The sequence below is a fragment of the Carassius gibelio genome, chromosome B22 (assembly GCF_023724105.1).
Source record: "Carassius gibelio isolate Cgi1373 ecotype wild population from Czech Republic chromosome B22, carGib1.2-hapl.c, whole genome shotgun sequence".
In the NCBI taxonomy this organism is placed as follows: domain Eukaryota; kingdom Metazoa; phylum Chordata; class Actinopteri; order Cypriniformes; family Cyprinidae; genus Carassius; species Carassius gibelio.
In genome coordinates, this window is record NC_068417.1 from 7,923,734 (window position 1) to 7,940,739 (window position 17,006).

Sequence of the window (17,006 nt, forward strand, 5' to 3'; positions counted from 1 at the left end):
CTGTTTTATAGATGTTTTGTGGTTTTAAATGGATTTTGGCGATTTTTTTTATTGAGCAACCGTTGAGCAGGGTTGCCATGTTTTCACAACAAACCACGCACAATTGTACCCAAAACTAGCCCAGTCGCGTATCGGTGGGTGTCCGTCGGGAAAACAGAGGACTTGGCAACAATGCTGTTGCGCTCGGCTTCAGGCGATGACGTCACCACTCACTCACACACGCTCAGCCAGCTTCGAGTCTCTAGTTATTCACGCGTCCCCTTCTGTTTACACAGCCAAACACATTTTGGTCATTTCTGTGTTGTTTTCGTCTGGTACAGCGCTATTTGTGCCTCTGCTGATTAAAACACTTACAGCAGACAACGAGCATGTGAGGAAATTGTGTTTAGATCTGAGGGGTTTTATATTATTTTATTTATTAAGTTGGCTTGAGAAAGCCAACTTACTGATATTCTATTTAAACTTATTATTATTCTTCTGAGACTAAAATTATCAACTCTAACTCCTCCTAGAGCTTTAACTCTACAGACTCCAAACTCGGCCCAGTTCTTCAGACTGATCTCGCCGGGTGTGCTATATCTTTTCTAACTGATTGGACTTACGGTTTTCATAAAAATTACGATTAAAAATCATAAAAATCCCAACAAGGAAATATTCTTATTTCTCTCCGGTTCACCATTCATTTTCTAGAATAGATTTCTTCTTAATTGATTATGCAAATTTAACAAACATCAAACATTGTGATTATGAAGCTATTATGTTATCTGATCATAGTCCAGTATCATTCCACATAGAGATGGGGCATGTCCCGACAACTAAAAAATGGCGGTTTAATAATGCTCTTTTATCAGATGACAAAGTAATAGAAGAACTGCAAAAACAAATTGATATTTTTTTGCACACAAATGATGATCCAGAGATCAAAAGATCCACCTTGTGGGAAACATTTAAAGCATACATGAGGGGGCCAGATTATTTGCTTGAATAGCTTGAAAAATAAGCAGCGAAGGGAAAAGGAGTTGAAAATGACCCAAGAACTTAAAGAAATTGACAGAGTTTATGCCAACTCCCCCACACCAGACCTTTATAAAAGAAAGCAGTCATTGCAGACTGAACTCTATTTACTTTACACAGCAGAAACGACTAAATTCTTGACACAATTAAGACACAAAAATTATGAGTATGGGGAAAAAACAGGTAAACTATTAGCCCAGCAAATTAAAGAAGAAGCAACGTCAAGGTTAATTACAGAGATACGAACGGATTCTGGTCAGACAACAACCAATCCCAAAGTAATAAATGACACATTCAAGAATTTCTATTCTAAATTATATTCTTCAGAATCCAATAATGATTCAAATTTAATAGAACAATTCTTTGATAACCTTCAGATACCTACTATAAGTTTAGAAAACAAAAAAATATTAGAACAACCCATTTCAAACTTAGAAATAAAACAAGCTATACAGTGTATGCAAAACTCTAAATGCCCTGGCCCTGATGGTTACAGTGTTGAATTTTACAAGGCTTTTATAGATCAAATTTCAACACTTCTTTTAAGTGTCTATAATGAAGCATTGACTATAAATTCTCTACCTCCAACATTATACGATGCACGCATCACTTTAATCCATAAATCTGGCAAGGACCCTCTAGAACCAGGTTCATATAGACCTATAAGCCTTTTGAATGTAGATAACAAAATTTTGGCAAAGATCTTAGCCATGCGTTTGGAAAAGGTCCTTCCAACTGTTGTGTCACCAGACCAAACTGGATTTGTTAAAGATAGGCAGTTATTTTTTAACATCAGGCGACTATTCAACATTATCTACACTCAAAATCCAAATAAAGAAGTATCCGAAATATTGGTCTCACTAGATGCCGAGAAGGCCTTCGACAGGGTTGAGTGGGATTTTTTCTTCTCGGCCCTGTCGAGGTTTGGATTTGGCCCCTACTACATTTCTTTAATTCAGCTACTTTACGCTCAGCCTAAAGCATGTGTTCACACAAATAATATGGACTCTTGCTCTTTTCTTCTTCACCGTTCAACACGACAAGGCTGCCCTTTGTCTCCCTTGTTGTTCGCACTGGTCATAGAACCTCTTGCTATTTTGCTGCGCTCTACGGGGGTTTATAAAGGGATTGTAAGAGGAGATAGGGAGCATAAAGTGTCCTTATATGCGGACGATCTGCTTCTGTATAGTTCAGATCCATCTCGGACTCTACCAAAAGTTATGACCATGCTATCTGACTTCGGGAAAGTATCAGGATATAAAATTAACCTGTCAAAATGCATATTATTTCCTATCAGCTCTAAAGCAAAAGATCAAGTACATATGCTCACCCCTTTTCCGTTCGCTGTTTCAGACTGTTTTAAATATCTCTGAATAAATATCACACAGGAAATATCTGGCCTCTTCAGCAAAAACTTTGTGAACCTATATAAACAAACGGAGCAACAGATCGAGAGGTGGTCTAATCTCCCGATCTCTCTCGCTGGCCGAATTAATATTATCAGAATGAATGTTTTGCCGAAATATTTATTTTTATTTCAGTGTGTTCCAATTTTGATTAATAAGAAATTTTTTACCAAAATAGATTCTTTAATTGCGTCCTTTATTTGGAATAAAAAGACACCAAGGATTAAAAAATCCTTTTTACAAAGACCCAAATCCATGGGAGGAATGGGATTGCCCAACTTGCGGCTCTATTATTGGTCCTGCAATATTCGATGTATGTCATTTTGGAATGGATCTCTCAAACCTGATTGGGAACAGATGGAAAATCAAGCTTTTTCTCCTAATACACTGAGATCACTGATACATTAAACCTCTGATCTTTCTAAATTTAAGGCTCAAAATTCGGTTGTGTCTCACTCACTAAAAATTTGGTCTCAGATTAGAAGACATTTTCAGTGGAATCAATGTTCAGTCCTTACACCAATAACTGGTAATCAAGCACATAAGCTGTTTTCAGGTCAAGCATTTCAACAATGGGACCTTAAAGGAGTGCACACAATTATAGACCTCTTTATTGACAAAATATTTCCAACATTTGAACAATTAATACATAAATTTAATATTGATAACAAGGACTTTTTTAAATACTTGCAAATTCGCAACTTTACTAAAGTAACATTTTCCTCCTTTCCCAATCAGCCTGAAATGTGTCCTATGTATAAGGTATTATTGAACAACCCACTCAAAAAAGGATCTATTTCTAGAATATATAATTACCTTTCACAGATAGATTGTACAACTACACTTGACCATATAAAGGATGCTTGGAGTGAAGACTTAGGAATAAACATCACAGATGACCAATGGATCGAAGCTCAAGAGCGGGTCCACTCCTCTTCAGTTTGTATCAGACACGGTCTGCTGCAGTTTAAAATCCTGCACCGATTGCACCTTTCTAAACAAAAACTGTCCAGGATGTTTCCGGGAGTGGACGCCTCTTGTGAACGTTGTGGCTATGCTCCTGCTTCATTATCACACACATTTTGGAACTGTTCCCACATTACCCTCTATTGGTCTAAAATAATTGAGACTTTGTCAACAATTTTTAATGTTAGACTCCCAGCAGATCCAGTAATGTCACTATTTGGTGTTGTACCTACAGGTATACATTTGAGCAGCTCACAAATTAATGTATTGTGCTTTGTGATGTTGCTAGCTAGACGTCTAATTTTACTAAACTGGAAAAATAAAATTCCTCCTACTCATCAAAACCTTCTTAGAGACGTAATGCAATATTTACAATTAGAAAAAATTAAATATTCTTTAAGGAAGAAGGAACAAACATTTTACTCAATTTGGCAACCTTTTAAAAATTATTATAATGAGTAAATTTGGACGGCCCTCCTATTGCTTGATTTGATATATTTTTACTTAATACTTAATGTATGTGCAGGTTTTTTTTTTTTTTTGCTTTGGTTGTGTTTTTTTTTTTTTTTTTTTTTTTTTTTACAGTCATACATATACAAATTGTATATATGTAAGTGATTTGTATAAAACTGTTGGAAAATGGTAATAAAAATAACTGAGAAAAAATAAATATATACATTTTCTAACCCCCAAAAAAAAAATAATAAAAAAAAATAATAAAAATCCCATAGACTTGCATTGAAAAGCCTCTGCTCAACTGAACATTCCGTCAAACTCAAACTGTCAAAAATTCAAATCTAAACACACTGAAGCCCATTAGACTCAATCAGACTTACCTTCTATGTACTATTACTAACCCATTCAAACTCATTCAAACTCATCTATCTATCTATCTATATTCAAACTCATCTATCTATCTATCTATCTATCTATCTATCTACTAACTGTTTCTATCTATCTATCTATCTATATATCTATCTATCTATCTATCCATCTATCTATCATCAAACTCATCTATCTATCTATCTATCTATCTATCTATCTATCTATAATCAAACTCATCTATCTATCTACCTTTCTATCTATCTTCAAATTATATCTATCTATCTATCTATCTATCTATCTATCTATCTATCTATCTATCTATCTATCTATCTATCTATCTATCTATCTTCATAGCAACACTCTAGCAACTATCCAAACCAACCTAGAAACCACCCAGGGTATCCTAGCAACCTCATACCAAAATCTTAGCAACCACCCCGGGTACCCTAGCAACCACATAGCAACACCTTAGCAACCACTCAGTGTACCCTAGCAACCGCATAGCAACACCCTAACAACCATCCCAGATACCCTAGCAACTGCATAGCAACACCTTAGCAACCACTCAGGGTACCCTAGCAACCGCATAGCAACACCCTAGCAACCATCCCAGTTACCCTAGCAACCGCATAGCAACACCTTAGTAACCACCCCGGGTACCCTAGCAACCGCATAGCAACACCCTAGCAACCATCCCAGATACCCTAGCAACCGCATAGCAACACCATAGCAACCACCCAGGGTACCCTAGCAACCGCATAGCAACACCTTAGCAACCACACCGGGTAACCTAGCAACCGCATAGCAACACCCTAGCAACCATCCCAGATACCTTAGCAACCGCATAACAACACCTTAGCAACCACTCATGGTACCCTAGCAACCGCATAGCAACACCCTAGCAACCATCCCAGATACCATAGCAACCGCATAGCAACACCTTAGCAACCATTCAGGGTACCCTAGCAACCGCATAGCAACACCCTAGCAACCATCCCAGATACCCTAGCAACCGCATAGCAACACCTTAGCAACCACTCAGGGTACCCTAGCAACCGCATAGCAACACCCTAGCAACCATCCCAGATACCCTAGCAACCGCATAGCAACACCTTAGCAACCACTCTGGGTACCCTAGCAACTGCATATCAACACCCTAGCAACCACCCCAGGTACCCAAGCAACCACATAGCAACAGTGTGCTGCTGTACAAAACTGTATTGCCTTCAAACTTTATGCTATTAAAACTTATTTAAAAAATGTAGTATTTCAGACTGAAACCGTCAAACTTAAAACTTTTAAACTTTTTAAACTTTTAAAATTTTTCAAACTTTCTGGTCAGGCTTTCTCAAGCCAACTTAAAGTTTGTCTTGACGAACTTTTTTGTCTAGTTTATTTTTTACTAACGTTATAACTGTTTGATTCTTTCGCCTTGTAGAACATTTTAGCAATTCTAACGATGTTTATGAGCAACTAATATAAGCTCCGTCAGGCCAAAGAAGATGCTTACGTGAAGGGGGACAATGTCTTGTATAAACAGGCTAAATACACACTGGAAAAGGAGATCAAAGTGGCAAAGAGGAATTATTCTGAAAAAATAAGGACTCAGTTCACTTCCAACGACTCCGCATCAGTGTGGAAAAGTCTAAAGAAGATCACCAATTACAAGACACCACCCCCCAGCACCGTAGAGAATCAACGACTGGCAGACGATCTGAACGAGTTTTACTGCAGGTTTGAAAGAACACCCATCACCTGCCCTGAACGACTCCCCACACAACCATTCACACCCTTCACAACTCCTGCAACCAGCCCTGAATGCCTCTCCAAACTACCGTTCACACCATTAACAGCTCCTGCAACCCATCCTGAACACCTCTCCAATCAAGCACTCTCACCATTCTCACCTCCTGCATCCCCCCTCTCCCCCACACCTGCAATTCAGATCAGCGAGGATGCGGTGCGCCAGGTCTTCCGGAAGCAGAAAAGGAAAAAAGCACCAGGCCCAGATTGTGTTACACCAGCCTGTCTGAAATCCTGTGCTGACCAGCTGGCCCCCATCTTCACACAGATTTTCAACAGATCGCTGGAGCTGTGCGAAGTCCCATCATGCCTCAAACGTTCCACCATCATCCCCATCCCTAAGAAACCCAAAATTACAGGACTAAATGATTACAGGCCTGTGGCTCTAACGTCTGTAGTCATGAAGTCATTTGAAAAACTGGTGCTGGCCCACCTGAAGGACATCACTGGACCCTTGCTGGATCCTCTTCAGTTTGCCTACAGAGCAAACAGGTCTGTGGATGATGCAGTAAACATTGGACTGCATTATGTTCTGCAACACCTAGACAGACTGCTACTTATGTGAGGATCCTGTTTGTGGACTTCAGCTCGGCCTTCAACACGATCATCCCAAACCTCCTCCTGCCCAAACTAAATCAGCTCTCCGTGCCCACCTCCATCTGTCAGTGGATCAACAGCTTCCTGACAGACAGGCAGCAGCTAGTGAGGCTGGGAAAATACACATCCAGCACCCGTACAATCAGCACCGGAGCTCCCCAGGGCTGTGTTCTCTCCCCACTGCTCTTCTGCCTGTACATACACATCCAGCACCCGTACAATCAGCACCGGAGCTCCCCAGGGCTGCGTTCTCTCCCCACTGCTCTTCTCCCTGTACACCAACGATTGCACATCTAAGGACCCCTCTGTCAAGCTCCTGAAGTTTGCAGATGACACCACACTCATCGGCCTCATTCAGGACGGTGACGAGTCTGCTTACAGACAGGAGGTAAAAGAGCTGGCTGTCTGGTGCAGTCTCAACAACCTGGAGCTTAACACCCTCAAAACAGTGGAGATGATCGTGGACTTCAGGAGAAACCCCCCTGCACTCCCCCCACTCACCATCATGAACAGCACTGTGACTGCAGTGGAGTCATTCAGGTTCCTGGGAACCACCATCTCTCAGGACCTGAAGTGGGACATACACATTGGCTCCATTGTGAAAAAGGCCCAGCAAAGGTTGTACTTCCTCCGCCAGCTGAGGAAGTTTAACCTGCCACAGGAGCTGCTGAAACAGTTCTACTCCACCATCATTGAATCCATCCTCTGCACTTCAGTAACTGTCTGTTTCAGCTCAGCTTCTAAATCTGACCTCAGAAGACTAGAGAGAGTAGTCCGGACTGCTGAGCGAATCATCGGTTCAACTCTCCCATCTATTCAAGAACTGTACTTATCCAGAGTGAGAAAAAGGGCTGTCAAAATCACTCTGGACCCCTCACATCCAGCACACTCCCTCTTTGAACTGTTGCCATCTGGTCGACGCTACAGAGCTCTGAGCACTAGAACGACCAGACACAGGACCAGTTTCTTCCCTCAGGCAATCCATCTTATGAACAGCTGACAATAATGGCGAACACACTACACTTTATATTTATATACACACACTTTATTTATCTAACACACATACTTAGTATACACTTAAATTTTGCACACAATATATATGTACATACATAACTTCACTTTGTAATATACCTGCCTACAATTGTCATTTGTATATTGTCATTCACTGTCTACATATTTGTATTTTATTCTTTTATTATGTGTTTTATGTTCTGTCGCTGTCATTCTGTTGTACTGCGGAGCTTCTGTCACGAAAACAAATTCCTCGTATGTGTAAACATACCTGGCAATAAAGCTCATTCTGATTCTGATTCTGATTCTGATTCTGATATAATGGTTGGTCTATTTGTTGTATCATTATTATTGTCTACCGTTATACCGTCTGGAATTCTTTCTGTTTCATACTATGCAAAATAATCATACTGTTTTATTAGAACAGTTTTATAGTCTTTTACCAAATATCTTTACACAAATTATCAGTTTCTACCCACTAACATATATTTATGTTGATATGATCTTTTGCTGTTCCTGAATGGCTCGTTTAATGAGTGTTTCTTTTTTTTCTTCATGTTTCTTCAAGATGCTGTTTTAACTATATTCATGTTTTCGGATCTGTAAATTGCAACATTAACCCACACTTAAGCAAATAAGACAATCAGCTATTGTGACATCGGCAAGATACATCAAAGCTACATTCATTTTATTAATCTGTAATAATAACCATGTTTCATATAAAACACAAAACTGAAACGACTTTATCGAAATAAAAAAATGGTTAATTTAAACTCTGTTGTACTTTGCACATTTGCGAAATTATAAGCTGATATTTGTTTGTTTAATTAAATTGTAATATATGGATAGAATGTGTAAAAACTAAGAAGGGATACTGTTTTTGAATGAGTATATAATTATTATATGATTATTCTACTCAATAGTAACTTTATGAGACGAACTGAAAAGTGAACATCAAAAGTTAAAATGTGTAGATTAGTGTAAAAACAAAATCAGGAACTGATTTAATTTTGGCAGATTTGATCCTCCTTCAGTGAAGCTCCTCCCACAACTATCACACTTTCAGTGAAGCCCCTCCCACAACAAGCACACCTTCGGTAAAGCTCCTCCCACTGCAGTTCATCAATAAATGCTGGAATATTCCCATCAATCTACAAGTGAAGATGGGCATCAAAGCATCAGGAAGAAGTGAAATCTGCAGAGACAGAGTTAATTGAAGAACAGAGAGAACATGAGAGATCCAGAACCCTGCAGAATGAAACACACTGAAGAACAAACAGGTTGGTGTTAATTCTTGATTCTTCAGTGATGAGGCTGAAGAAAAATAAGATTATAAAGCTTGCATTTCTTCAAATTTGTTTTTTATAATAGAAGGAACCTTGTTGTGAATGAACGTAGATAAACCAATAAATAACACTTTTGCTTTGTGTATTTTGCTGCCTTTTAGTGAGTTGTAAAAACCCACTTTAAAGTGGAGCTTTAACCACAGACTTTGAGTCTTCCACATTAAACCCATAAGTTCTTTCATTATTCAAATTTTAAACTAATAATAAATCCAAAAATAAAACGATAATAACACTGCTTAAGTTAACTTTCCCCACGTACAGTAAATGACACATTTTCAAGGTTTACAAAAAGTTTCCGGACAGTTTTATCACAGTTTGGCACATTTGTATTCCCTGTGCAATTTGTAAAATGAACAATACATAAGTGTATTATTTTTATTGCAATGTGTGTTTTTTATTACTATTTTAATATTTGTATTGCACAATTAAAACTGTGCAAAATTAACATAACATAAATGAAGAACAAATATTTATTTCTCTTTCTCTCTTGCAGATGCTCTGGTCTCTTTCGGCTGTTTTCTTTTTCTTGTTTTTCTTGTTGTAACAAATTCAAGCATCACTGAATATTACATTGTACATAACACTGTATATGCAGCTGCATGCCATTCACATAAAAATCAATTTTAACAAATCATTTCGTTTTGTGCCCAAAAAGGAACTGAATACCTTGAAATATAAAAATAATGTTGATCAAAATTACAACAGTTCTTCATTTCCTGCTCCTCTTACATTTGGAGATCATTGTGCCTTGTTCACGGAAAATATTCATAAAAGCACATAGAAATTGTAAGGATCCACCCGCCAGCCCAAATAGCAGAATCCAGCGGCCTGGTCGAAGGTTTAATGCGTATTCGGTCTTTTACTTGCGCTTCTGAATTTATCAGGATTTAGTTTAAATCCTAGTCTAGCTCCATGCTCAATCTGACTCCAATTTCACGGGATCATTAAATTTAGACAATGTTTCTATTTAAAAACTGATCACAATGGTTGATTATGTATCAATTTTGATATTTGATTATCTCGGACTCAGTATGGAGCATATGAGATATACTCCACACTATGGGCTCATCTGACTACAGAATCGCCCCGTACTGTTTTGTCACTCCCCTTAAATACTCAAACCAGACAACAAAGAAATCTTCAAATCAGTTGTAAAAACATAACGGTCATTTTGGTTCAATAGGTTCCCGCGGTCACATAATGGTCAAACCTGGTTGGAGTTAAACATTCTCAAAGACCCCCAAAGGGGAACACACCTCCTTCTCAACAGAACACAATTCTACAAAAGTTCTTGATCATTCTCATAATATAAATGACTATTGTGAAATAGAGACCATTTTACCAATCGCACAGAGACCTTTAAAATGATACTAAACATGAATTGGAAAAAACAACATTTTCACAAGATATAACATGGCATATGGATATTCTTTCTTTTGGAGGAGAAGAGTGAGAGTCAGAGACAAGGAGGGGAGAGGAGAGGGAGGAAGGAGGTCGTAAATAGGTGTTGTTTGCACTCCTTGAAGATCTCTTTTCCAGATCAGTTTTATTGCTTTATTGCATGGTAGAATGTTATCGGTGCATGGCAGAATGGTATCTGTTTTCTGTGAGCTCCTGAGTTTTGGCTTGGAGAGTTAATTTCGTAAGGAAATAATTTCATTCCTTTCAAAATGATCATAACCTTGTGTAGGCCATGCTTTCAGCTTCACTTTTATGGCATTTCACCTCACATTTCTCTCAGATTTTTAAGACTTATAATGTATTTATGTAATTTTAATTTCAGACCTGATGGAGAAACATCATGTCAAAAATGGAAAAATCAATGACAAGTCACAGACTGAAAGTATCTCTTTACAGAAAAGAAAAGAGGAGAAAAGATTCACCTGTGCTCAGTGCGGAAAGAGTTTGACATGCAGGAAGAGTCTCAATATTCACATGAGGATCCACACTGGAGAGAAAGCATACACATGTGATCAGTGCGGGAAGAGTTTCAGACAACAAGGACACCTTAAGGACCACATGAACGTCCACAGTGTATAGAAGCCGCACACGTGTGATCAATGTGGAAAGTGTTTCGCATACGAACAGAGTCTCAAGGTTCACAGGAAGATCCACACTGGAGAGAAAGCATACACATGTGATCAGTGTGGAAAGCGCTTCAGACAATCGGCACACCTTAAGGAGCACTTGAACAGCCACAATGTAGAGGAGCTGCACACATGTGACCAGTGCAACAAAACATATCTGTGGGCTTCAGGCCTGAAGAAGCACCTGAAAGTTCATTCAAAGGAGAAACCATATTCATATTTTTTATGTGGAAGCCATTCAGAAGTCTGTCAGTGGGTGTTAACAGATGCTGGAGACCGTGAAGATGGATGCATAGAGGAAATGGAGGAGATAATAGTGTGATAGGTTATGTTATATCACAAAAGGTTTGGCAACAGTTCTGGAACCAGTCAACAACCGATCATACAGGGTTGAACTGGACAGTGGTGGTGTTCTGAGGAGAAACAGAACGTACCTTAGACACACTGGCCATCAAGATCAGGTCACGAAACAAGAAAAGTTTGCTGAGAACAACAGACAAATGGAGGTTTTTTTTCTTCTGCCAAATGGTGACACAAAACCTACTGTCACTAACAGAGCAGGTCAGATTAGTGTCAAAACACAGTATTTGAAGGACTTTGTTACATATTTAAACATGGATTCTTGTACCCTGTCTTTTTTATATAAAACATGTTCTGCAGGCTGAGAAAAGAATGTGTTTAGAAATCTAAAACCTATAAATTAGAGATGAAAAGAAAAAGAAAATTGAGGTTAGGGGGAGAAATAAAAAATGTTTAGAAATGTTCAGACAGATACCGTGTTCAGATATAGAGATAAATATGTGTTTGTTGCAATTGTGTGGGAAAAAAAATATGTGTTTGTTGCAATTGTGTGGGAAATAACACTTTTGCTTTGTGTATTTTGCTGCCTTTTATCGCTAAGTGGAGCTTTAACCACAGACTTTGAGTCTTCCATATTAAACCCACAAGTTATTTCATTATTCAAATTTTAAACTAATAATAAATCCAAAAATAAAACTATAATAACACTGCTTAAGTTAACTTTCCCAACGTACAGTAAATGACACATTTTTTATCACAGTTTGGCACATTTGTATTCCCTGTGCAATTTGTAAAATGAACAATACATAATTGTATTATTTTTGTTGCATGGTGTGTTTTTTATTATTATTTTAATATTTGTATTGCATAATTAAAACTGTGCAAAATTAACATAACATAAATGAAGAACAAATACTTATTTCTCTCTCTCTTGCAGATGCGCTGGTCTCTTTCAGCTGTTTTCTTTTTCTTTTTTCCTTGTTGTAACAAATTCAAGCAACACTGAATATTACATTGTACATAACACTGTATATGCAGCTGCATGCCATTCACATAAAAATCAATATTAACAAATCATTTAGTTTTGTGCCCAAAAAGGAACTGAACACCTTGAAATATAAAAATAATGTTGATCAAAATTACAACAGTTCTTCATTTCCTGCTCCACTCACATTTGGAGATCATTGTGCCTTGTTCACGGAAAATATTCATAAAAGCACATAGAAATGATCATAACCTTGTGTAGGCCATGCTTTCAGCTTCACTTTTATGGCATTTCACCTCACATTTCTCTCAGATTTTTAAGACTTATAATGTATTTATGTAATTTTAATTTCAGACCTGATAAAGAAACTTCATGTAAAAAATGGAAAAATCAATGACAAGTCACAGACTGAAAGTATCTCTTTACAGAAAAGAAAAGAGGAGAAAAGATTCACCTGTGCTCAGTGCGGAAAGAGTTTGACATGTAGGAAGAGTCTCAATATTCACATAAGGATCCACACTGGAGAGAAACCATACACACGTGATCAGTGCGGGAAGAGTTTCAGACAACAAGGACACCTTAAGGACCACATGAACGTCCACAGTGTAGAGAAGCCGCACACGTGTGATCAATGTGGAAAGTGTTTCGCATACAAACAGAGTCTCAAGGTTCACAGGAAGATCCACACTGGAGAGAAAGCATACACATGTGATCAGTGTGGAAAGCGCTTCAGACAATCGGCACACCTTAAGGAGCACTTGAACAGCCACAATGTAGAGGAGCTGCACACATGTGACCAGTGCAACAAAACATATCTGTGGGCTTCAGGCCTGAAGAAGCACCTGAAAGTTCATTCAAAGGAGAAACCATATTCATATTTTTTATGTGGAAGCCATTCAGAAGTCTGTCAGTGGGTGTTAACAGATGCTGGAGACCATGAAGATGGATGCATAGAGGAAATGGAGGAGATAATAGTGTGATAGGTTATGTTATATCACAAAAGGTTTGGCAACAGTTCTGGAACCAGTCAACAACCGATCATACAGGGTTGAACTGGACAGTGGTGGTGTTCTGAGGAGAAACAGAACGTACCTTAGACACACTGGCCATCAAGATCAGGTCACGAAGCAAGAAAAGTTTGCTGAGAACAACAGACAAATGGAGGTTTTTTTTTCTTCTGCCAAATGGTGACACAAAACCTACTGTCACTAACAGAGCAGGTCAGATTAGTGTCAAAACACAGTATTTGAAGGACTTTGTTACATATTTAAACATGGACTGATTCTTATACCCTCTCTTTTATATAAAACATGTTCTGCAGGCTGAGAAAAGAATGTGTTTAGAAATCTAAAGCCTATAAATTAGAGATGAAAAGAAAAAGAAAAGGGGGGAGAAATAAAAAATGTTTAGAAATGTTCAGACAGATACCGTGTTCAGATATAGAGATAAATATGTGTTTGTTGCAATTGTGTGGGAAAAAAAAGGATTTAAAAAAATGTGATTTTTATTTACGACAGCTTTTAGTGCAACGTTGGGAAAAAAAATCTAAGATCTCAAGATTAAAGTCGTAAAATTTGGAGAATAAAGTCGAAATATTACGAGAATAAAGTCGAAATATTACGAGAATAAAGTTTAAATATTATGAGAATAAAGTCTTAATACTACAAGAATAAAGCCAAAATGTTTAGAGAATAAAGTCAAAATGTTTAGAGAATAAAGTCAAAATGTTTAGAGAATAAAGTCAAAATGTTTAGAGAATAAAGTCAAAATGTTTCAAGAATAAAGTCGAAATGTTTCGAGAATAAAGTCGTAACACGAGAATAAAGTCGTAACACGAGAATAAAGTCGTAATACGAGAATGAAGTCGAAATATCACAAAAATAAAGTTGAAATATTACGAGAATAAAGTCGTAATACTATGTGAATAAAGTCATAATACTATGAGAATAAAGTTGAAATGTTTCAAGAATAAAGTCAAAATATTACGAGAATAAAGTCGTAAAACTATGAGAATAAAGTCGAAATGTTTCGAGAATAAAGTCGTAATACTACGAGAAAAAAATCTAAATATTATGAGAATAATGTCAAAATATTACGAGAATAAAGTCGAAATATTATGAGAATAAAATAGAAATGTTTCAAGAATAAAGTTGTAATACTACGAGAATAAAGTCGTAATACTACAAGAATAAAGTCGAAATATCACAAAAATAAAGTGATATTTCGACTTTATTTTTGTGATATTCTCTTTTTTTTTCAGTGGCACTAAAACGCCATCGTATTTATTAGACTCATGTTGCAGCACGGACCTTTTTGTATATTGCACTTGGAGAAGTGAATGCTGTTCAGTAAACCACAGTCACGGGCATACAGGAGTGGTCTGAGTTATTTATTCACTCTAGCAAAGAAATGAGAGTAAAACAACCATGGCTATAAAGATTATGCAAAATAATATTCAAAACCCCAGTAGACACGTTTAACATTGAATAAAGCACTTAACCCTTGTGGGTTGTTGGGGACGTTTTCGTCCACTAGGGGGTAAAGTTGAGTCTTATTTTGGCCACAACTTTCTCTGTGTTTGAGCTAATGGAATGATTTTTGGTGACAAATCTTATTTTGACCCATATTTTGGGAAAATGCTTTGATTTTTTTCATAAACTCAACGGTACACTGTGGGCAAATTCACTACCCTTTCGAGTTGTTCGTGGATGAAAACATCCACTAAATTAAACTGCTGTATAAATGTAGCAGATAAATATTTTTTTCAATTTTTTTTGCATAACTCTATTAATCAACTTCAGACCTGATCAAAACTACCAAATGTTTAAAAAAAATTCCAAGATTTTAACTTTTTAATTACCAAGTTCATAAATGATGTCACTGCTTTGAAAAAAAAAAAAAAAAAAAAACACAAAATTACATATTTTCAATATAAAAATTGATTGTGGACTGGATATTTTTTTTTATGTTTTATCACAGTCTTGGGCATGTCAACGATTAGTAACAAAATTGGCTTTGATGCATTGTTAGTTTTTGTGCAGCATTAGATTAAAATTTTTTCTCCCTAATTAGTTGTTGGTGGCTGTTTTTGCCCCATTGACTTCCATTATAACGACATTTTTTGATTGCAAAGCCATGACACCATATAATCATGCATTCTTGGGAAGAGGTAAAAAAATATATTTTTACAGTTGATCACTAGGTGGGACCATTAACCCTTTAGATAGGCCTGTGCAAAAAAAGGCTTTAGTTTCTGGCTTGTATGTGGAGTTATATGGAGTATAACAGCAAATTATAGTGTTTGTGTGTGAGATAGATTCTTGATTGTTGGTGGTTTTTCTTGATGGTAAAGCCAGTTTAAAACCTTAAAATCCTGTAAAAAATCTACTTTGCATTAAATTTATGAACATAATGTATTATGAACCAAAATGCAATACCAACTTCAAATAAGCTGCAGCTCGCTGGAGGGGTCAAGCTGCATAATCATTTCTAAAACTTTGGTACAAGTTGCTTGCTGCTCTTCTCACCATTAAATGACCAGCACGATGCCATGCAAGTTTTTAAATCCATGTATTTTGCTTTTGTTTAGTCTATTCCCTTGTTAAGTCTGACGTCACGTAGCAGCGCTTCCGTGTCCAAACGCTCTATCAGTTACCACGAGAAAACAACAAAAGGTGCTAATATAAACTCACAATGTGATAGAATACTAGCGAAAAAGTTATAATCTTAACCTTTAACTCCATACCGACATACCAGATAGCCAGACAATGAAAATATAAATATAAAAAAATATATATAAAAATTATTTGTGTTTGGGACACTGTGAGCACGGAGGCTGTAGTGTATATCGTAAGTTTGAAAGCGTTTAGCTTAAATTATCAATATGAATAAACAATGCTCATAAACGGCTGCTGAGGTCATATTCTCAAGTGAAGCGAGTTGAGGCCTGGACCCGGAAACAGCGCTTCTTACGTCATCACTTAACAACCGAATACTTTCACCACCATTAAGCAGGTGCATAAATACACTTTTGTTTACTCCATGTGGTTCTGAGAGCTGAGGTGTACATTTTGATTTTCTGAAATACATCAAGGTAAGTGCGCAAAGAGTTCTCTCATACACTCTGTCTCTCTCTTTCTCAAACACACACACATACACACACAATATAATATGCTGTTATACTCCATATAGCTTCATATACAAGTCAGAAACTAAGCTTTTTTTGCACAGGCCTATCTAAAGGGTTAATGGTCCCACCTAGTGATCAACTGTAAAAATAACAAATTAGGGGCCAAGCCCAGAGGGCTGTAGCCCCTATTGTATCTGTACGTTTTATTAGGGGCCAAGCCCAGAGGGCTGTAGCCCCTATTGTATCTGTATGTTTTATTATTATTATTATTATTATTATTATTCTTCTTCTTCTTCTTCTTCTTCTTCTTCTTCTCGTCTAATGGGAGTCTATGGCAGCCATATGAAGGGAACATGGGAAAATGATAAAATTTGGCACACTTGTAGAACTGGTCATTATAAGTGATCTGACCAACTTTGGGGTCTCTAGGCCAAACTCTATAGCGCCACCAGCAGTCCAAAAATTCAACATTCAAACGTTAATAACTGTTGAACCACTAATTCTATGAAAATAAAACTTAGTACATCTATTTTGTCT

The 17,006-nt window shown here is 37.2% G+C and overlaps 1 protein-coding gene across 5 annotated transcripts in view; it reads left to right on the forward strand.

Annotated features, from left to right (window-relative positions):
• The window catches only part of LOC127987708 (zinc finger protein 271), a 392,063-nt gene that overhangs the window by 112,231 nt on the left and 262,826 nt on the right, over positions 1–17,006 (forward strand). Inside the window, exon 1 of one of the 5 annotated variants that reach the window (XM_052590088.1) lies at positions 8,745–8,902. The exons of 3 other annotated variants lie outside the window; for them this stretch is intronic. In XM_052590088.1, coding sequence (XP_052446048.1) covers positions 8,854–8,902 — 49 coding nt within the window. In that variant the 5' untranslated portion in view covers positions 8,745–8,853. Of the gene's footprint in view, positions 1–8,744; positions 8,903–17,006 lie in introns of those variants that run through there. One more of the 5 variants, XR_008161342.1, reaches the window with a different exon arrangement.